The following is a 22,876-nucleotide window of genomic DNA, read 5'->3' as shown; positions in this document are numbered from 1 at the left end:
AAAGCTTGTTAAAAGCTTATTTGCATGCCTTCAGTACATTTAGTGTAACATTTGTATTTGCACCAGATTAGGGTCAGAGACCAAGCAGAATAAGTGAATAAGTTAAATGCTGCCATGAATGCTAGAGGGTTCAGCAGAAATACATGATGGAGACATAATATCATCGCTAGATGTGGAGTTCTCATGATAGTTGAGTCTTTTTTTTTACCCTTGCACCCTGTCAAGTCCCTGACCTTGGGTTCCTGGCCTGAGAACCTTTTTAAAGGAGTTGTTTCAGTGCAGATATGGTGACATTAATCTAGGTTATGCCAACAATAACCAGCAGAGGTCCGACTGATGTGAGAAAAAGGAGTTGTAGCAACACAAAGAAACGTCATCTACCATCAGTTTAAATTTTTCCAGACATGCACATGGTTTTATTGACTAGAGTACACAGAATTCTTATATTCTTCCAACTGCAAATTTTCACCCAAACTAAAAAATACTGAATTAAAACTATTGTTGGTACATTCTTTTTATTTGGCAAGGAGAAATATGCAAATAGATAGTGCTCAGTATGCCTTATATCTTCACTTCTCAGTTCATAATTAAAAAAATATATACATTACTTATTATCCTACTGATTTATGATTGCATCAATTTAATTGTGTCCCACTGGAGCCTCGACCAGAGATATGAATGGTGCCTTATCTAAGATGAGGATAAAAAGTATGGTATAAAAAGAGGTGCTCAATCATCACTTTATATTAAAAGAGAGAAGCATTAGTAAATGTGCTAACAACCTGACAATAAAACAGCCCATTAAAAACTGAAAGCCTAGACATTATTAAAAATTTAAGCCAATGCCAATGAGAATTGAGGAAAAATACTATTGGTTTCCAGTATTTGGAAGAGCTATGACACCAAGGTTTTCTGATATTCTGTAAATCTCAATGAGCCGATCCTTATTTTCATTAAAAGATAGGATCAAAATTCTGCTGCTTCAGCTAGGCGGGTCATACACTTCATATACACTGAATAAAAATATAAACGCAACACTTTCGGTTTTGCTCCCATTTTGCATGAGCTGAACTCAAAGATCTGAAACATTTTCTACAAACACAAAAGACCCATTACTCTCAAATATTGTTCACAAATCTGTCTAAATCTGTGTTAGTGAGCACTTCTCCTTTGTGGCATATCAAGGTGCTGATTAGACAGCATGAATATTGCACAGGTGAGCCTTAGACTGCCCACAATAAAAGGCCACTCTGAAATGTGCACAGTTTTGCCTTACTGGGGAAGTGTGGCCACCATTTGCCTCACGCAGTGCAACACATCTCCGTCGCATAGAGTTGATCAGGTTGTTGATTGTGGCCTGTGGAATGTTGGTCCACTCCTCTTCAATAGCTGTGTGAAGTTGCGGAATATTGGCAGAAACTGGAACACGCTGTCGTATACGCCGATCCAGAGCATCCCAAACATGCTCAATGGGTGACATGTCCATTGAGTATGCTGGCCATGCAAGAACTGGAATCTTTTCAGCTTCCAGGAATTGTGTACAGATCCTTGCAATATAGGCCGTGCATTATCATGCTGCAACATGAGGTGATGGTCGTGGATGAATGGCACAACAATGGGCCTCAGGATCTCGTCACGGTATCCCTGTGCATTGAAAATGCGATCAATAAAATGTACCTGTGTTCGTTGTCCATAACATACGCCTGCCCATACCATAATCCCACCATGGGCCACTTGATCCACAACGTTGACTTCAGCAAACTGCTCACCCACACAACGCCACACACGCTGTCTGCCATCTGCCCTGAACAGTGAAAAGTGGGACTCTTCCGTGAACAGAACGCCTCTCCAATGTGCCAGACGCCATCGAATGTATGCATTTGCCCACTCAAGTCAGTTACGACGACGAACTGTAGTCAGGTCCAGACTAGAGATGTCCCGAACTATTCGCCGGCGAATAGTTCCCAGCAAACATAGCTTGTTCGCGTTCGCCGCTGCAGGCGAACATATGCGATGTTCGGTCCGCCTCCTATACATCATCATTGAGCAAACTTTGACCCTGTACCTCACAGTCAGCAGACACATTCCAGCCAATCAGCATACCTCCCTCCCAGACCCTCCCACCGCCTATCAAAAAGCAAGGACAGCATCCATCTTAGATTAATATTGAAGCTGCAGTGTCACAAAGTTGTAATCGCAATGCGATTAATACAGGTTATATTAATCGCATTGTGAATGCAAGCTAAGTTCCTAATGGTTGTATTGCTAGAATTGACGAATATAACGAATATAGCACTATATTCTCAATCTTCGTTATATTCTAGCAATACAACCATTAGGAACCCAGCAGCTCTAAATTGAATTCGCAATGCGATTAATATAACCTGCATTAATCGCATTGCGATTACAACTTTCTCAAATCCGACAGTACATTCTAGCATGGAGCTCCATGAGCACGGAAGTCGGCAGAAGCTCTAAGTTGAAATCGCAATGCGATCAATTCAAGTTCTATAAATCGCATTGCGATTTCAACAGAACTGCTGACTTCCGTGCTCATGGAGCGTCCCTATCACCATGGGAACGACTCCATGCTAGAATGTACTGTCGGATTTGAGAAAGTTGAAATCGCAATGCGATCAATTCAAGTTCTATAAATCGCATTGCGATTTCAACTTACCACACTCTGCGTCAACTACGTAATTTTCCATGGGAGTTTTGTCATGGATCCCCCTCCGACATGCCACAGTCCAGGTGGCCACAAAGAGTACCTGTGGGTTTTCAACTTCGCCTTCCTATTGATGTCTATTGCGGTTCGCCCGTTCGCGAACGGAAAATTTTATGTTCGCGACATCACTAGTCCAGACTCCGATGAGGATGACGAGGATGCAGATGAGCTTCCCTGAGACGGTTTCTGACTGTGCGGAAATTCTTTGGTTATGCAAACCGATTGTGGCTGCAGCTGTCCGGGTGGCTGGTCTCAGACGATCATGGAGGTGAACATGCTGAATGTGGAGGTCCTGGGCTGGTGTGGTTACACGTGGACTGCGGTTGTGAGGCCGGTTGGATGTACTGCCAAATTCTCTGAAACGCCTTTGGAGACGGCTTATGGTAGAGAAATGAACATTCATTGCACGGGCAACAGCTCTGGTAGACATTCCTGCAGTCAGCATGCCAATTGCACGCTCCCTCAAACATTGCAACATCTGTGGCATTGTGCTGTGTGATCAAACTGCACATTTCAGAGTGGCCTTTTATTGTGGGCAGTCTAAGGCACACCTGTGCAATATTCATGCTGTCTTATCAGCACCTTGATATGCCACACCTGTGAGGTGGGATGGATTATCTCGGCAAAGGAGAAGTGCTCACTAACACAGATTTAGACAGATTTGTGAACAATATTTGAGAGTAATGGGTATTTTGTGTATGTAGAAAATGTTTCAGATCTTTGAGTTCAGCTCATGCAAAATGGGAGCAAAACCGAAAGTGTTGCATTTATATTTCTGTCTCTCCCTACCTCCCCATTCACATGCAAGATCAGCTAGGCTGAGCCTGTGTGTGTTGTGAAAAGGGAGAGGGATGTAAGAGACTTCCAGACACCATTGGCAGCAGTTAGTTTTGTCGGATTAAAAAAAGAACTGTGTCTGTTAAAATACAACTGCCCTTCACTTTCCAAACATATGGTGGTGAATCGAATGTGTATGGCCAGCTTTACACATAGTAGTCCAAGGAGATGCAGATACCTACCTAAGATGTCATGTTGATAAGACAGTCAACAATATGCGGCTGCCTTCTACTCTACTGAAAACTGGTCAAGAATGTCCACAGTAGTCGGGAATTCTCATCTAACCCGGAATTAAATCAGCACATATCTTAATATTGTCAATTTATTGATATTATAGACATGTTTATCAATTATTATTGTTTACTCTTAAAAACCTAAATGTGTATTTTACAGTCCCCAGCCATATCAATTTTCCTAGAGTATAATATACTCGTTATCAAACCCATTGTAAGTAAACTGAGGCACTTTAGGAGCACATGAGGCTGTTTGAGATAAACACGCTAGAGGGTTGACACTACATGAACTGAGGTCTTCATGTGGCTGGAAATACACAGCGTCTTCTGAAAAGACTGAAGGATCCTCATTGAAATAGTTGTAAGGTCTGAGGTAGAAGCCCACTCCATTTCCGGCTGTCACTGTGTTGGGGATGTCCTCTGCATGAGGAATGTGCAGGAAGCCAGTTGTTATCCAAGCCACCAAATCCTAGAAACAAAGCAATAGTTATTCAATTTGCAACCAATAGCCAAGGAGTTTTCCAACTGTTTTATCTGAATGGTGGGGGTCTGACACCTTGGTCCATCACCAATCAGCTGTTTGAGCAGGCTGCGGCACTCCAGTGAGAGCCGTGGACTCCTCGCAGCTTACCAAGCACAGCGCCGTACATTATATAGCGGCTCTGCTTGGTATCGCAGCTCAGTCCCATTTACTCGAATTGACGTCACTGGCCTAGGGTAAGCTGGGAGAAGGCCATGACCTACCTCATTAACACCCGGGACCACCACCAATCAAATACTGGTGACCTATCCTGAAGACAGGTCCTCAGCAGTGATGTAACTGGAACAGACTTGGCCCCCCCAGCAAATTTTTTAAATGAACCCTCAACCCCCAGCAATCCTTTGCTCCCATGCAACCCTCATTCCTGCAGCTGCCCTGTCTGTTTCTTACATGTACAGTGGATATAAAAAGTCTACACACCCCTGTTAAAATGTCAGGTTTCTGTGCTGTAAAAAAATGAGACAAAGATAAATCATTTCAGAACTTTTTCTACCTTTAATGTGGCCTATAAACTGTACCACTCAATTGAAAAACAAACTGAAATCTTTTAGGTGGAGGCAAGAAAACAAAAAAACTTAAATAATGTGGTTGCATAACTGGGGATGTAGCTGTGTTCAGAATTAAGCAATCACATTCAAAATCATGTTAAATAGGAGTCAGCATACACCTGCCATCATTTAAAGTGCCTCTGATTAACCCCAAATAAAGTTCAGCTGCTCTAGTTGGTCTTTCCTGAAATTTTCTTAGTCCCCTCCTACAGCAAAAGCCATGGTCCACAGAGAGCTTTCAAAGCATGAGAGGGATCTCATTGTTAAAATGTATCAGTCAGGAGAAGGGTACAAAAGAATTTCCAAGGCATTAGATATATCATGGAACACAGTGAAGACAGTCATCATCAAGTGGAGAAAATATGGCACAACAGTGACATTACCAAGAACTGGACGTCCCTCTAAAATTGATTAAAAGACGAGAAGAAAACTGGTCTGGGAGGCTACCAAGAGGCCAACATCAAAGGAGCTGCAGGAATATCTGGCAAGTACTGGCTGTGTGGTACATGTGACAACAATCTTCCGTATTCTTCATATGTCTGGGCTATGGGGTAGAGTGGCAAGATGAAAGCCTTTTCTTACGAAGAAAAACCTCAAAGCCAGGCTACATTTTGCAAAAACACATCTGAAGTCTCCCAAAAGCATGTGGGAAAAGGTGTTAGGGTCTGATGAAACCAAGGTTGAACTTTTTGGCCATAATTCCAAAAGATATGTTTGGCGCAAAAACAACACTGCACATCACCAAAAGAACACCATACCCACAGTGAAGCATGGTGGTGGCATCATGCTTTGGGGCTGTTTTTCTACAGCTGAAACTGGGCCTTAGTTAAGCTAGAGGGAATTATAAACAGTTCCAAATACCAGTCAAAGTTGGCACAAAACCTTCAGGCTTCTGCTAGAAAGCTGAACATGAAGAGGAACTTCATCTTTCAGCATGACAACGACCCAAAGCATACATCCAAATCAACAAAGGAATGGCTTCACCAGAAGACCTGAATCCGATTGAAAATCTGTGGGGTGGTCTGAAGAGGGCTGTGCACAGGAGATGCCCTCGCAATCTGACAGATTTGGAGTGTTTTTGCAAAGAAGAGTGGGCAGATCTTGACAAGTCAAAATGTGCCATGCTGATAAACTCATACCCAAAAAGACTGAGTGCTGTAATAAAATCAAAAGGTACTTCAACAAAGTATTAGTTTAAGGGTGTGCACACTTATGCAACCATATTATTTTATTTTTATATTTTTTCTTCCCTCTACCTAAAAGATTTCAGTTTGTTTTTCAATTGAGTTGTACAGTTTATAGGTCACATTAAAGGGGGAAAAAGTTCTGAAATGATTTATCTTTGTCTAATTTTTTTACATCACAGAAACCTGACATTTTAACAGGGGTGTGTAGACTTTTTATATCCACTGTATATATTGTATGTCATGTCACTGTATATACTGTCACCATATATATTGTCATTGTATAATATTGTTAAGGGGGCCCTAACCATACAATCCTTCAGTCCTCCTCCCAGGTGGCTGAGGCTGGGCCACGTAGCTTCTACTATAGCTACGCCCCTGGTCATTAGTATAAAACGTAAAACCATTTTAAATGTCTTACTGACATATAAAAATAACTGTAAAACTATATTGTGTTCTAAATTTTTCGACTATCAAGTTTAGATCCTGTATTACTCAACCAAAAACCAGTACAAGTGCATACAATTATAAGAACTATAAGAAGTCCTTCTGGAATCTCTTTATAGAAAGACAGTTGTAGACAGTTGATATTGATATACTGTATACTGTTCTATTTATGCAGTAAGGGAAAGTACGGATAAAATTGCCAGTATTTCTTGTAGCACTAGGCCTCATGTACACAAACTGATTTTGTTTCGAGTCCATTCATTTCAATGGGTCAGCAAAAAAAGTGGACAGCACACCATGTGCTTTCAGCATCCGTATGACCGATCTGTAGCACCGCAAAAAACATGCGGATAAGGACATTTTTACAACTGATCCGCAAAAAAATGGATGCAATACAGATGTCAAAAGAACGTTATCCATATTTTTGGGGGACCGCAAAACACATATGATCGTGTGAATGTAGCCTTAATCAAACTCCCTGATTTGGCAGGACTGCTTACCCATCTAATGGGGGCCTCTCAATTCTACCCTGACAACAGATGTCTGAGTAGATAAGGCTTGGGCAGTTCAGCTACCTGATCCTTTTGTTCACATAAACTGCAACCAGAGGAGCCCCGTTCACCCAGTCAGAACAAATGCAGTCAGGAGAGATAGCTTGTTCAGCTAACAGCTACCTTATGTGTATTTAGCATGTATTTTAAGCCTAAAGTTACACATACACATTAGGGTATGACCACATAGTCAGGTTTCTGCATGCCGGTTTAAAAGACGAAATAAGTAGTAAATCTTAAAAGGAGAGACAATATAAAAGGCCAGATGTGGTGTCTTCTCCAAACCTGGAGTGAATTCAAAAATACATTATATCTGTCCTTTATATTTTCTCTCCTTTTAAGATCTACTCCTTTTAAAGGGGTTGTCCGGGTTCAGAGCTGAACCCGGACATCCCTCCTTTCTCTCCCCTGCAGCCCCCCTGACATAAGCATCGGAGCAGTTCATGCGGAGAGGCATCGGACACCTTCTCTGCTCTTTACTCTGGAGGCGGAGAAGGCGTCCAACAGGATACACTGGGGGTTCGCTTTTAGGACTTTAGAGTCCTTCGGGTTTGCAGGTCCGATTTTCTCGGCTATTAAATCCCTTTATACACTTCCCTCGACCCGAATATTAATCAATGGGACCCTGTCTAGATAATTTGCAATAACTGATGGTACTCGTCACGGATGCCCAGAATCACCCTTGTCATGGGGCCCTTTGCAGAATTAGTCAGGACTCTTTCTGTTAGAGGTATATCAGTAGGCTATCGTCCAAACAAAATTTGCCTATTTGCTGATGACGTGATTTTGTCTGAACCGTTAAGCTCCTTAAGAGCATTAAGAGACATAATAGACTCTTTTGGGAAGGTCTCCTATTACAAGGTAAATGAATGTAGATAAATCACAGATTCTGCCCCTCTATAGTTAATCCAAATAAATAATGGACATCCAAACGTAGTTTCAATATCAGTGAAAGTAAAAAAAAATAAGAAATTCATTCTTCTTTTCCACTGACATCGGAGAAAGTTAGGACTGTTTGTCTAATGTGTATGGCCACTTTAACATTTACTCACTTAAAGGGGTTCTACGGGCTTTTAATATTAATGACCTATCCTATCCTTTTTCCTTACTACCTTCAAAAAACAACAACTTTTGAAATTTTTTATTCACATAGCTATATGAGGGCTTATTTTTTGCAGCACAAGTTGTATTATTAATGGCACTATTAAATTTACCATATCTTGTATTGGAAAATGGGGAAAAAAAAACCACACAAATCCACCAAGGTTTTTTAGGTTTTGTTATTTCAGTATTCTCTATAAGCTATAAATGCCACAATGTCCATATTCTGCAGGTCAGTATGATTATGGTGATACCAAATGTGTGTAGTTTTTGTTATGTTTTACCAATTAAAAAAACAAAACATTTAAAAATATTTTTAAAATGTTTGCGTCACAATTTTTTGAAACACATAACTTTTTTTTATATTTCTGTCAGTCATGTTACGTCTTGTTTTTTTGCGTGGTGACCTGTAGTTTTTATTGGTACTCTTTTTATGCAATTTTTTGGGATGACAAGGTGACCAAAAAATTGTGCATTTATTTTCATTACGGCATGAGTGCCCAGTAAAAATATTTTGATATTTTAATATCGTGGACATTTTCAGATGTGGTAACACCTGCTAGTACTTTTTAAAACGTTATCATTTTTTACTGTAATATTTAGTCCCCTTAGGGGACTTGTACATGCGATCTTCTGATACTATTGTAGTCTATGGGATTCTGACAGGTTAGTCTCAGTGCCTGAAGAACGGTTAAAGTAAAACAAAAAATAAACTTTATTAATAAATAGCAATTAAAATGGGCAAATCTCTCTTTTCTCATACTGAGACAGGCAAATTGTGGGAATATACAGTACAGACCAAAAGTTTGGACACACCTTCTCATTCAAAGAGTATGAAAATTGTAGATTCACACTGAAGGCATCAAAACTATGAATTAACACATGTGGAATTATATACATAACAAAAAAGTGTGAAACAACTGACCATATGTCATATTCTAGGTTCTTCAAAGTAGCCACCTTTTGCTTTGATTACTGCTTTGTACACTCTTGGCATTCTCTTGATGAGCTTCAAGAGGTAGTCACCTGAAATGGTTTTCACTTCACAGGTGTGCCCTGTCAGGTTTAATAAGTGGGATTTCTTGCCTTATAAATGGGGTTGGGACCATCAGTTGCGTTGTGGAGAAGTCAGGTGGATACACAGCTGATAGTCCTACTGAATAGACTGTTAGAATTTGTATTATGGCAAGAAAAAAGCAGCTAAGTAAAGAAAAACGAGTGGCCATCATTACTTTAAGAAAGGAAGGTCAGTCAGTCCGAAAAATTGGGAAAACTTTGAAAGTGTCCCCAAGTGCAGTCACAAAAACCATCAAGCGCTACAAAGAAACTGGCTCACATGCGGACCGCCCCAGGAAAGAAAGACCAAGAGTCACCTCTGCTGCGGAGGATAAGTTCATCCGAGTCACCAGCCTCAGAAATCGCAGGTTAACAGCAGCTCAGATTAAAGACCAGGTCAATGCCACACAGAGTTCTAGCAGCAGACACATCTCTAGAACAACTGTTAGGAGGAGACTGTGTGAATCAGGCCTTCATGGTAGAATATCTGCTAGGAAACCACTGCTAAGGATAGGCAACAAGCAGAAGAGACTTGTTTGGGCTAAAGAACACAAGGAATGGACATTAGACCAGTGGAAATCTGTGCTTTGGTCTGATGAGTCCAAATTTGAGATCTTTGGTTCCAACCACTGTGTCTTTGTGCGACGCAGAAAAGGTGAACGGATGGACTCTACATGCCTGGTTCCCATCGTGAAGCATGGAGGAGGAGTTGTGATGGTGTGGGGTGCTTTGCTGGTGACACTGTTGGGGATTTATTCAAAATTAAAGGCATACTGAACCAGCATGGCTACAACAGCATCTTGCAGCGGCATGCTATTCCATCCGGTTTGCGTTTAGTTGGACCATCATTTATTTTTCAACGGGACAATGACCCCAAACACACCTCCAGGCTGTGTAAGGGCTATTTGACCATGAAGGAGAGTGATGGGGTGCTGCGCCAGATGACCTGGCCTCCACAGTCACCGGACCTGAACCCAATCGAGATGGTTTGGGGTGAGCTGGACCGCAGAGTGAAGGCAAAAGGGCCAACAAGTGCTAAGCATCTCTGGGAACTCCTTCAAGACTGTTGGAAGACCATTTCAAGTGACTTCCTCTTGAAGCTCATCAAGAGAATGCCAAGAGTGTGCAAAGCAGTAATCAAAGCAAAAGGTGGCTACTTTGAAGAACCTAGAATATGACATATTTTCAGTTCTTTCATACTTTTTTGATAGGTATATAATTCCACATGTGTTAATTCTGAGCTTCAGAGCAGGTGAGCTTAGACAACTGTTCACATGGTGCGATGCTGCACGGGGGCCACTGTGCTGTTTTTCTGGCTGGTTGGTGGGGCCCAGAGCTAGGTCTGGCATGGTCAGACAGCAGGGGTGCTGTTTGGCCACTGGGTCCCGCCGCCGGACGGGATGGCGCCACAGCGCTGGTGGTCGCCGTGCAGCGCCGTGCCAATTTTAGGTTAGGACCCACTCATTGAGGCGACCTTGACGCGGTGAGTGGGCTTACGCCTTTTGATCAAAATGTACACTAATGCCTCATTTAGCGTGCAGCATGGAGGTGGTACACATGCGCTATTTAGTGCTGTCTCCTGCAGAAATGCAGGGATGAGATCATAGCATTTGCAGTGGATGTGCGATCCATTTCCTTTTTTTCTCAAATTGTTCATTGTGTTAATTCATAGTTTTGATGCCTTCAGCGTGAATCTACAATTTTCATAGTCATGAAAATAAAGAAAACTCTTTGAATGAGAAGGTGTGTCCAAACTTTTGGTCTGTACTATATATAGTGTGATATAACAAATCTTGTCTGCTAAATAACACTCTTATTCCCACACAACTTAGGGGTAAGGTACAAAGGTATATATGTGCCTATACCCCCATCTATTTCATCACTTTTTGGTACAGTGTGGGGAATGAGTGTTATACCCACTAATTCACAGAGAGAGTATCAACAAGAATTTACAGTATGTAGATTTTTCAATTATTGTCATACTCTACTGCAGATGCATATACAGTCAGCCATGCAGTTGTAGTGCATGACTTGGCCCACTTTAGATTGGGGTCATTCTCCTGGCTGATCATATATGTTTGGACCACCAGGTCCGTAATGACACTCCACACACCAGTGTCCCACTAAACGCCCAATTAGGGATCGCTATATGGGGATACCAGCGTTTTATAGAAGACCTTTATTCAGCAGGACTCACTATTAGTAGCAAAATTGAGCGCAGTATACCAATTGACCACCACCATATGGCTACCTATTTTCAACTCTCTCAGCCCGCTCGATGCGTTTCTGTGCCCTTTTGTTTGGACACTTCATCAGGATCTAGGCTTTGGGGTCTGAGAGGCGGTAATCTATCTAATATTTGCGCCAGCGGAAGACGCTGCACGTGTCTCATGCAGTGCATCGGCACTATGATGGCCGTACACGCCTGACGGGTCCTGCTCTTTAAATAGGGATGCACCCTGTTAAGGGGAGAAACGAAGGTCGCTGTCGATCCGGACCTATAGGAGGGCGTGGGTGTGGTCAGACATCCTAATCACACCCATGTCTCATTCTGCGAGTCCTGGTATATCATGAAAGGCGTTCCCCTCCCGTTGACATGCAGCACAAGAGAAGCGGGGGACCATAAGGCGGCTAATAACAATACATAGACAATAAAGGGTACTATATTTTCTTCATATGGAAAGCAAAGCTACAGAGGAAAAACACAAAGAGGAAAACGCATTGTATTTATATTAGTATAAGAGGAGGATACTGGGTATCATTATAATGTTATATCATCATATCATGCTGGTAAAGTATAACATACTGAATATCTGTTACCAACTGGTTGTTTTGTTACGAAGACTGTGAATATTATAAGTAATTAATAAGGAGGGAAGATAGCACCAATAATGAAAAATTGAAGGGTCACTACTCTATATTGGACTACTCAATGAAGCACTAACTTTATTTAGACCCTTCGGTCTCTCAGTATTAAGACCACTCCAGTTCTTTTTAGAGTATTCTCTTGTCCAGATTCCCTCCTCTTGGAGATTGGCGCACATGTTCAATACCTAGGAAGTGCATAACTTTAGTATTACCAGCATGCACATCACACACGTGTCGTGCAATTGGGTTGTCACGGTTATTTCGGACATCATTTAGATGTTCCCCTATCCTGCGTTTCAGTTCGCGTATCGTTTTGCTGACATATTGCAGTCCGCAGTCACATGTCATCAAGTAAATGACTGCCGTGGTTCTGCGTGTAATTAATGATCGAATGTCGTACGTTTCCGAGGTGACTGTGCTGGTAAAGGTTTTGCCTGTCTTGATGGAGTTGCATGTGACACAGCCGCTGCATCTTATATGTGCCTTTAAGGTTGGATGTCAGCCAGGTTTGTGTTTGTGTGGGTGTGAGGTAGCTGTGAAAGAGTCTATCTTTGAGGTTTCTACATCTACGATAAGTTATTAATGGACAGTTCCCCACTAAGTCACCTATATCTGGGTCTGTACGTAGAATACCACAATGGCGGATAAGTATACTTTTAACCGCTTCATGCCCTGCATCAAAAGTCCCAATGATCCTCATTACCTCCTCCTCTTTTGTTGTCTCTTTTGGACTAAGGAGGGTCCCTAATCGCCCATTTTTAATTGATATTTATTAATAAAGTTTATTTTTTGTTTTACTTTAACCGTTCTTCAGGCAGTGAGACTTCTTAAAAAAACAGTACGGTAAACACTGAATATACCTTTCCGTGATTTGATTCTGACAGGTTACCTGCCAAGCTGTGCCTCAGATCAGGGTTTGCTATGACAGTGCTATAAGCCTTTGCAAGTACCCAGGCTGTCATAGCAACCAACTGTAGCCCCGTGACTCCTCTGGGTGCTAATTGGACTGAGGGGTGCCTGCAGTATTATACAGCCAACACCCGTGATCGGTTAGGCCATTTCCACAATAAGTGGTGTGCAAGGTAGAGAGTACCAGTGGGACTGGTATGACGTGCATAAAATATTTATGATATTTGATATAGACTGTGGTTTTGCCAATCAGGTTTGAATTTTCACAGCACATCCTAAAAATTGGTCTGTTAAAAACATATTATAGAAAGTCCACCATGGATCATTGACTGCAGGTTCCCAGATACTTACCTCGTCTATAATATTTTCATTGTTAATAAAGTTAGAGAACTGAACTGTTGGTGACCATGGGTCATTTTGGTTATAAATGCTGCTGCTCGTATGTTCTTCCTCTTTGTGTTTGGTTACAGCCAGCTTATACCTAGAAAGTACAAGAAAATACATTGGAATAGCATAAACCCAAGAGGATCACTTGACAGTAAACTCTTTTTTTGGAGATCATGTGACGTACCGGGGGGAGGCTTCCGCCTAAAAGTAAGCCCGTTGACGTCACTGGCACTAAAGGGCAGGCTTTAGAGTTTCCCTAGCCTGTAAAACGGCTAAGGCAGTGCTAAAGCCCATCCATTAGTGCCGGTAACGTTACCAGCAACACTGCTAGGTGAAAGCTTCCGTCTAGCAGTGTAAAAAATATAAACGGACCTTGCCCTGCGGGATGCAGCACAGGGCAAGGGAGAGCATCTGAGTATGAAATGCTCCAACGCTTAGATCAGAGGGGCTTCCTGTGTGAAAATTGGGATATGTCTGGTTTAGCTCTGAACCCGCACAACCCCTTTAAGGTACTGTCCATGAAATCATTCGTGATGCTAGATATTCTATGATATTACACTTACTTAGCCCAATTCATTGAGTTGTGGACAGAACTCTTCTCTGGAAGATAGTCTCCTGCAAAGCTGACCATCTGGATCCTAAAAGAACGTTCATGATCCCACTTATTCTTCTGTTTGCTGGCAAACTGCATATAACGAGGCATGGGGCCATGCTGCTGAAATGCTGCCTGGTTTTCAGACGCCAGAACTTTCTTGGTGAGCACTGTTTGCTGCAATTTCCATTCTGGATTCCAGGGAACAACCTGATCTTGAAACTCCATATCATGAGCAACCAAAGAATTATTTATTCCTGCAACCAAAAATTATATAGTGTTAACACAATATAACAAACTGTCATAAATAATCTAAGAAATGTAACTTACCCTCTGCACCAGCGCTTTTCTTGCAAATACAGTTGCAAGAAAAAGTATGTGAACCCCGTGGAATGATATAGATTTCTGCACAAATTGGTCATAAAATGTGATCTGATCTTCACCTAAGTCACAACAATAGACAATCACAGTCTGCTTAAACTATTAACATACAAAGAATTAAATGTTACCATGTTTTTATTGAACACACCATGTAAACATTCACACTGCAGGTGGAAAAAGTATGTGAACCCCTAGACTAATGACATCTCCAAGAGCTAATTGGATTGAGGTGTCAGCCAACTGGAGTCCAATCAATGAGATGAGATTGGAGGTGTTGGTTACAGCTGCCCTGCTCTATAAAAAACACACACCAGTTCTGGGTTTGCTTTTCACAAGAAGCATTGCCTAATGTGAATGATGCCTCGCACAAAAGAGCTCTCAGAAGACCTACGATTAAGAATTGTTGACTTGCATAAAGCTGGAAAGGGTTATAAAAGTATCTCCAAAAGTCTTGCTGTTCATCAATACATGGTAAGACAAATTGTCTATAAATGGAGAAAGTTCAGCACTGCTGCTACTCTCCCTAGGAGTGGCCGTCCTGTAAAGATGACTGCAAGAGCACAGCACAGACTGCTCAATGAGGTGAAGAAGAATCCTAGAGTGTCAGCTAAAGACTTACAAAAGTCTCTGGCATATGCTAACATCCCTGTTAGCGAATCTAAGATACGTAAAACACTAAACAAGAATGGATTTCATGGGAGGATACCACAGAGGAAGCCACTGCTGTCCAAAAGAAACCCATTGCTGCACGTTTACAGTTTGCACAAGATCACCTGGATGTTCCACAGCAGTTCTGGCAAATTATTCTGTGGACAGATGAAACCAAAGTTGTTTGGAAGAAACACACAACACTATGTGTGGAGAAAAAGAGGCACAAAATACCAACATTAAAACCTCATCCCAACTGTGAAGTATGGTGGTGGGGGCATCATGGTTTGGGGCTGCTTTGCTGCGTCAGGGCCTGGACAGATTGCTATCATCGAAGGAAAAATTAATTCCCAAGTTTATCAAGACATTTTGCAGGAGAACTTAAGGCCATCTGTCCACCAGCTGAAGCTCAACAGAAGATGGGTGTTGCAACAGGACAACAACCCAAAGCATAGAAGTAAATCAACAACAGAATGGCTTAAAAAGAAGAAAATACACCTTCTGAAGTGGCAGAGTCCTGACCTCAACCCGATTGAGATGCTGTGGCAGGACTTCAAGAAAGTGATTCACACCAGACATCCCAAGAATATTGCTGAACTGAAACAGTTCTGTAAAGAGGAATAGTCAAGAATTACTCCTGACCATTGTGCACTTCTGATCTGAAACTACAGGAAACGTTTGGTTGAAGTTATTGCTGCCAAAAGGAGGTTCAACCAGTTATTAAATCCAAGGGTTCATATACTTTTTCCACCTGCACTGTGAATGTTTACATGGTGCGTTCAATAAAAATATGGTAACATTTTAATTCTTTGTGTGTTATTAGTTTAAGCAGACTGTGATTGTCTATTGTTGTGACTTAGATGAAGATTAGATCACATTTTATGTCCAATTTGTGCAGAAATCCATATCATTCCAAAGGGTTCACATACTTTTTCTTGCAACTGATCCTCTCAATACTTTTATGAACATCCCATATTCTAAATTCACAGTAGTATTTTATGCACAGCCTATCTATCAGTCCTAACCTCAGTTATCTGAGGAAAGGGATTTAGGGGTCATTATTTCAGAACACTTAAAGGTAGGCAGACAATGTCATAGAGCAGCAGGAAATGCTAGCAGAATGCTTGGGTGTATAGGGAGAGGAATTACCAGTAGAAAGAGGGAGGTGCTCATGTCGCTCTACAGAGCACTAGTGAGACCTCATTTGGAGTATTGTGCTCAGTACTGGAGACCATATCTCCAGAAGGATATTGATACTTTGGAGAGAGTTCAGAGAAGAGCTACTAAACTAGTACATGGATTGCAGGATAAAACTTACCAGGAAAGATTAACATGTATAGCTTGGAAGAAAGACGAGAGAGGGGATATGATAGAAACTTTTAAATACATAAAGGGAATCAACAAGGTAAAAGAGGAGAGAATATTTAAAAGAAGAAAAACTGCTACAAGAGGACATAGTTTTAAATTAGAGGGGCAAAGGTTTAATAGTAATATCAGGAAGTATTACTTTACTGAGAGAGTAGTGGATGCATGGAATAGCCTTCCTGCAGAAGTGGTAGCTGCAAATACAGTGGAGGAGTTTAAGCATGCATGGGATAGGCATAAGGCCATCCTTTATATAAGATAGGGCCAGGGGCTATCCATAGTATTCAGTATATTGGGAAGACTAGATGGGCCAAATGGTTCTTATCTGCCGACACATTCTATGTTTCTATCTTATGCATGATACAGTAATAGAATGCATATCTTCATGAACTTGCTTTGTTTTGCAAATATCAAGTATCAGTACTCTCAATATTGATTATGAGTTTACCACATTCTATGCTGGTACTCTAAATTATGACTTATGGCTTGAAGAATACCAGTTTTTCACATCACACAATGACAATATCTAATTAGTTACAGCAGTTTAACATTGAGGTTGCTACTAATGCAGTTAATGAGCCTTACTTTATGTTTTTACAGGTGACCACTATAAATTGTTGTGAAACATCTACTTACTCTATAAAGATGAAGGTTTAAGAGATTTAGGGGGTCATTTATCAAACTAGTGTAAAGTAGAACTGGCTTAGTTGCCCATAGCAACCAATCAGATTTTCACCCTTCATTTTTGACAGCTCCTTTGGAAAATGAAGGGTGTAATCTGATTGGTTGCTATGGGCAACTAAGCCAGTTCTACTTTACACAAGTTTGATAATTGCCCCCATTAGTTCATACATATTGAGATTTACTTACCTCCAACATCCAGGTCCACCTTATAGTTTATAAAATGTGTATGGATGGTCCCCAAAGTATAAGGCCCTACTTTGTTTCCATGCTGTTTACCTCCATCCATGAAGAAAGATGTACTTATATACCCTGTTGCGTGAACTTTTGACTCAATAGCCCCATTTTGATAGAACATGAAGTCAAACACATAATCATAGTTTCCAAGGGTGGCAATAGTTCTTATGATCAAAACAGTGTTGGCCAAACCACCATAGTAAGAAGAACCAAGACTTGAGAAGTGTCGTCTCAAAGGAATGCCAGTGTTGAGTTCAAATATGCAGATGGATCCTTTGTTAAGAACTGGGCTGTCTGAGTCTAGCAAGTAATGGGTATCTATAAATGTTGCAAGGTAAGGGCAGTCAATGCCACGAACCAACTGGAAGATCGAACGACCAATGCCAAAGTGTCCATCCATATACCTAGTTGACATTCCAGTAGGAGCATTGGACCCATACACAGATATAGCTTCTTGAATGCTAAGCTCATAAACAATCCTTTCCCCCTTAAACTTGATGTCATATAACCTGAGTCCTCTGTTCACATTAACCCCGAATGCAAAACTCCAGTGGTGGAACAAGACCTGGTTGTTCTTGATGCTGAATCGGGCACCTTGTGGTTCATATTGCAGAGGGATATCAGAGACTGAACTTTTTGGGGGATTCAGAGAAGCAATGTCATCCTTATGGTGTGGCTTTTTTATCTGAACTACCTTCAACTGTCGCTTCTTAAATTTCTCCTCCAATTCAGACAAACTTTGCAAGTACTCACCATTATAAAACACTTTTTCCACACTCCACTTATTATAGTCCAGGTTCTTATGGTTAAATAGAAGTTCTAACCCAGTTGGATGCAGGAAAAATCCACTACCCTGAGTGTTAAGGAAGATACCAAACCAGGTTTGCCTTTCTCCAGATGCAAAGCCTCTTGGAGCACTGGTCAAAGCAGCAAAATATTCACTGTCTGACTCATTATAGCCCAATACTTCCTTAAGGAAACTTTTTGCTTTGGGGTACTCTTTGAGAAGAAAGTGCTGTCGTATCTGTTTGTATTCACTGCCAATGACCGGTCTACGGTGATATGGCAGTTTTCCTTTATATCTTTGAAGAGTAACATCATTCTTGTATGTAGGATTTGGTAAAGGTCCCACCACATACTCCATTATTTCAGGTTCGGAATGACTTCCAAAATATACAACAGCCATTGCTTCTCTCCTGGGCTTAGGTCCTCCTTTATCCAGATACAATAAGGCATCTTTTTTGCTGGGAGGCAGTAGTTCCACGGAATATATACAGTTGGAAGAAGGGTCAGCTTTGGAGATGTCCACCAGATTCTCATTAATGTTCTTCTTAAGGTATGCCACCACCTGATCAAGTTCTGCATGTGTTAGGTCTGAAAATATCAAGCTCTGGTCATTATGCTTCAAAGCAGATGTTTTCTGATTCCCAGAATTACAGGATTTTGTTTTGGATACAAACAAAAGGACAGAAACCAAAGCTAAAATGGTGGCAACTGCCAAGATGAGAAGTGCAGTCACGATTTTAACATTCATGTTTGGATTGAATTAAACCATCAGCTCCTCCAGTGTAAAGGTTTGAACTCCACGCCTTAGCTTAGAATGAATGCCTTTCACTCATTCCTGCCTATTTAACTTGCTGGATCCTAAAAGGAAACTGGAAATCTGGGAGGAGGCAAGGAACTGGATGCTGGAGAAGAGATTGTGTGATTTTAGAACCTTTTGTAACTCTGAAGCTTCTAACATAACTGTCTCTCTCTGACTTTACACATACAGTGATTCCCATGTAGTGTATTAGAGAACACAGCTGCAACATGAAGCAGTAGGAGAAGTTTGAGAATAAAGAATGAATGAAGAATTAATATTTAGTAATATTATGTCTGAAAAACAAATAAATAGAAAATGCAAGTAATGCACTCGAGGGCATTACCAATTCACACATTGAATGATTTTTAGGAACTCATAAAACATGCATTCAATGACACATGAGCACTTACTTGCTTGTCCATTTACTATTGGATATGTTTACACAGGGCAATGATTGAGAACAAAATTTCATTGAAACGCATCTTCTGTCTTTACTGTCTTGTGTACATGGGTCTATTAAAAGGGATACTAAGAGGATAAGGGCTTTCCCTTTCATGTGTGAGTAACAGATGTGCCAACCACTGGTCAGCACATCTCTACATGTATGGGATGGTTGGACAACTCCAGCCAATCATTTGCAACTTTGCATAAGATCACTGTGTGTATTTATTTGTTCCTTTCTTAAACTGACTCCATGATCATCTAGTTTAGCCTGGTATGTAGCGAGTGGAATTGTTCATATGAACAATTATCAATCACATTCTTGATGACCAGAAATGTAAATGGCCAGCTTTAGAGTATATATCTCTCCCTTTCTGTTACTGTGTTTTAGTGTCTCCCACCTCCACCCCTGTGATTAAAAAAAAAAAAAAAAAAAGTCTGACAGTGCTTTGTTTCAAGTACTGTTTTCAGAAACTAAAGGTTGAGGTCACATCTGCTTGTGAATTCTGTTTTTGAATGTTCTATTCTACTGATAGATCTGGTGGCATTAGAGGCAGAACTTGCCAGGAGCTCATTTACATATCCTCTTCCCATCCTTGGAACAGAAAAATGGACAAGCCGTCACAGATTTTTCCCAAGACAAGCAAGATTAATTTATAATGGGGTATCGATCATTTTACATGAAAACACAGTGCTTCATACTGCATCATTTTGTTCTGTCAAATGTGACATAATCAGTATTGGAACCACCAATGCTGATGTGACTCATAGGTTCTGAGAAAAGAAATTGGGGAAAGACAGGATTTTCAGAGACCTAAGTCCTACACCCCTTCACATCTCTACCTGACTGTACCTAAGGCAAGTTCCACAGCATGCCCTTGGTTTATTCTTGATTTCCTGTCATTATGTGTGTATTACTAGAGTTGGTACTAGAGATGAGCATATTTCTTGAAACTCTTTTCGGGTCTGATTCTAATGAATGGATCTATCATGCTTCGGTGTAGGAGGGAAACACCACACCGAGTATAAGAGGGAAGGGGGGAACAGGGAATCAGGCCTGAGAACTAGGGAAGGAAGATCGACACCTACTAAAATCCTAACCAAAATCCTGTCTCACTACCAGTATGAACAGACCCCAGAGGTAGGTGTGTTCATACACAGGAATATCTAGAGTCCTATCAAGCCCTATAGGACCCTGGTACTAATGGCAGGGATGAAACTACCTGTTCCTCCAAAATGAAGGACGAACAGGAGTCTCCTTCAGGCCTAATACAAACAATAGGGAAATGAAACACACAGAACCCAAACAAAATACAAAAAGAGAAAGGAAATACTTAACTTCAAAGAGGCTATGGAAGCACCAGGAACTCCACCGAGATCCACACGCCAGCAATCCACAATTGGAACTGAAGCACAGCATTGTGGGAAAAGCAACAATAAATAACGAAGGTTAAATGATCACATTAGCAACACCTGAGGCAAGGGGTGTGGCCATTACCAGAAAAAACACAGATTCCTATTGATCCACAGGAAAAACCTGTCAGATCAAACCACGTGTTGCCAGTCTCACCGATCTCCTGCCACTTGTCGCGGGAACGTCTGTGATAGGATCAGAGAATCTGATTCGGGTACAAATAAATTCAAACTTGAAAGTGCTCCAATTGGGCTAAAAAAATGATGACACTCTGAGGTCTGTCAATGTAAATTAGAAAGGAGACAGCAAACTTGATACATGTGTTGTGCAATGGGTGCCTCCCCCCAGGGCCCCTTTAAGAGGAAAAAGTACTTGTTTTCGTGACGCCAGTTGCAGTGAAGCAACAAGGACACAGGGCCCCTTTTAGTGATACTGTGGTTGGTACCCAGGTGTAGGAATCCTAGAGTGGTGTAGGATGGCCTAAATGTCCCTTAATGTTGGTGCACGTGTCACGGTGCTCCTAACTGGATAAGCTGGACCCCAGGCGTTGGCTCCGAAGCAGTGAAAAGGGGGTTGTTGATGAGGGGGATAGAGAAATAAATCCAGACCTTGTGATGAAGTTGATAATGGCTTTACTTGCATAAACGTTTCTCCAACAGTGTACAGACTTTATATTGGTTCCCAGCAGGCTTTAGCATATAACTCTGTGGCAGGCAAACTCCTCTTTGCTACATCTGTTGCTCTTTGGCTCTGCTGTACTGACAGGCTTAAATAGAATCTCTGCTTCTGCAGGATGCTGCAGCTTCTCTCTGTAGTCTGACTAGCTTAATCCAGGGAAAACTATACTTCCTGGCTGCAAGCTGTGGCCTCCACATCCAGCAGAGCTGAAGGTGCTCTAGCTGGCTTGGGCATAGCACGTCCAGCAGGGACGTGCACCTGCTCCCTTCCCCTAGCAGGGGTAAGCTAGACCGACTAAAACCTGGTCCCCAGCCTTCCTCCACAGAGGGGGGTTAGAATGGAATGCTCCTCTATACCTAACTGTAGCTCTGCTGTGTTTGCTGACACCTTCTGTTAAACCAGGCACATTACACTTTAACGACCATTTGGAGAACAACGAAAAAGGCGGCACTCACCAGTGTAGATAAAACAACCTTTTTGCGCTAACTTGCGCTTCGTCGGGCCCGCAAAACGGCCGTTGCCGCCTAATCCTTCCGTGTTAAACTTGCACTGTATGCTCCAGCCCGAAGATTTTATCGATGCATTAGTAAAGGATAATTTTATCTACACTGGTGAGTGCCACCTTTTTCGTTGTTCTCCAAATGGTCATTATACATATTTTTTAGGCTGTGCACCACCCTATGTGTTTTCAAAGGGACAGGTAGTTGAGGACGTGGTGCATGGTTTTTTGACGTCCAGCAGTGCCACCTTACTTTTCACCATTTCTACCATTGACATTACACTTTAACATAACAGTTACAAGAAATAGATATTCACAGTGTGACGGTCCTGCAATAAATACACAGAGTGACATTAGGTTAACCATAGAAGACAGTAGCGGGGTGCAGAAGTGGTAATGGCACTCTGGGTTATTACAGTTGTGTCACAGTGCGGTTCACTGACCCCCTTTTTTTGCAGTTGCTCTTAGAATCACTGCACACTTCACTTATTTGAGCAGTCACGGGGCCAAAACTGACTAAATAACCAAGTGTGAACTCAGACTTACAGGTCGATGTTAGCGCCAAGAAGAAGCGCACTCCTTTTACACTGTCGGCAGCTGATTCCACATAGATGTCTACAGAACCTGTTCTATTAAATGCTTATAGAAGTAGAGCCCCCTGACAGAGTGGAGAGGGTGTCAGCAGTAAGGTTGTGTTGACGTCACTGATTATTTTGCCTTTTCTCTGATCCATCAGAACAATAACGCCCAAAACATGGACCCTGTCTGTGGAGCATAAGCCTTCACTCGGTCAGAATTTGGTCAGCAATCCATCAGTACTGCTAATGCCAAAAAAAACAGGAGTGGATCCAAAACAGAGATGACCGAGTCAACCATTCAAGAACCGCTGGGTTGCTGGTCAAGACACGCCTGCTAGATGACACCGGGAGCTCAGGCCTCTTGCTGCAACTCCTGCTGCCACTCCCCCT

General features: G+C 41.7%; 1 protein-coding gene across 2 annotated transcripts; it reads right to left on the bottom strand.

Annotated features, from left to right (window-relative positions):
• Window positions 1-3,394: 3,394 nt before the first annotated feature.
• LOC122941193 (membrane primary amine oxidase-like) lies at window positions 3,395-18,921 on the bottom strand. Of its 2 annotated transcripts, none has more exons than XM_044298249.1 (4): window positions 18,045-18,921; window positions 13,951-14,236; window positions 13,352-13,481; window positions 3,395-4,264 (listed from the first exon to the last, which is right to left on the bottom strand). In XM_044298249.1, exons 1-4 carry the CDS (start codon window positions 18,823-18,825, stop codon window positions 3,977-3,979), a joined length of 1,485 nt encoding a protein of 494 aa, XP_044154184.1. In that variant the 5' UTR covers window positions 18,826-18,921; the 3' UTR covers window positions 3,395-3,976. The 2 variants fall into 2 exon arrangements, with proteins under 2 accessions (XP_044154184.1, XP_044154183.1); XM_044298248.1 differs by having other exon boundaries at window positions 17,244-18,919.
• Window positions 18,922-22,876: the final 3,955 nt, after the last annotated feature.

The sequence above is a fragment of the Bufo gargarizans genome, chromosome 6 (genome assembly GCF_014858855.1).
Source record: "Bufo gargarizans isolate SCDJY-AF-19 chromosome 6, ASM1485885v1, whole genome shotgun sequence".
In the NCBI taxonomy this organism is placed as follows: Eukaryota; Metazoa; Chordata; class Amphibia; order Anura; family Bufonidae; genus Bufo; species Bufo gargarizans.
Note: the sequence above shows the minus strand (reverse complement) of the source record. Positions and strands in the feature narration are given on the sequence as shown.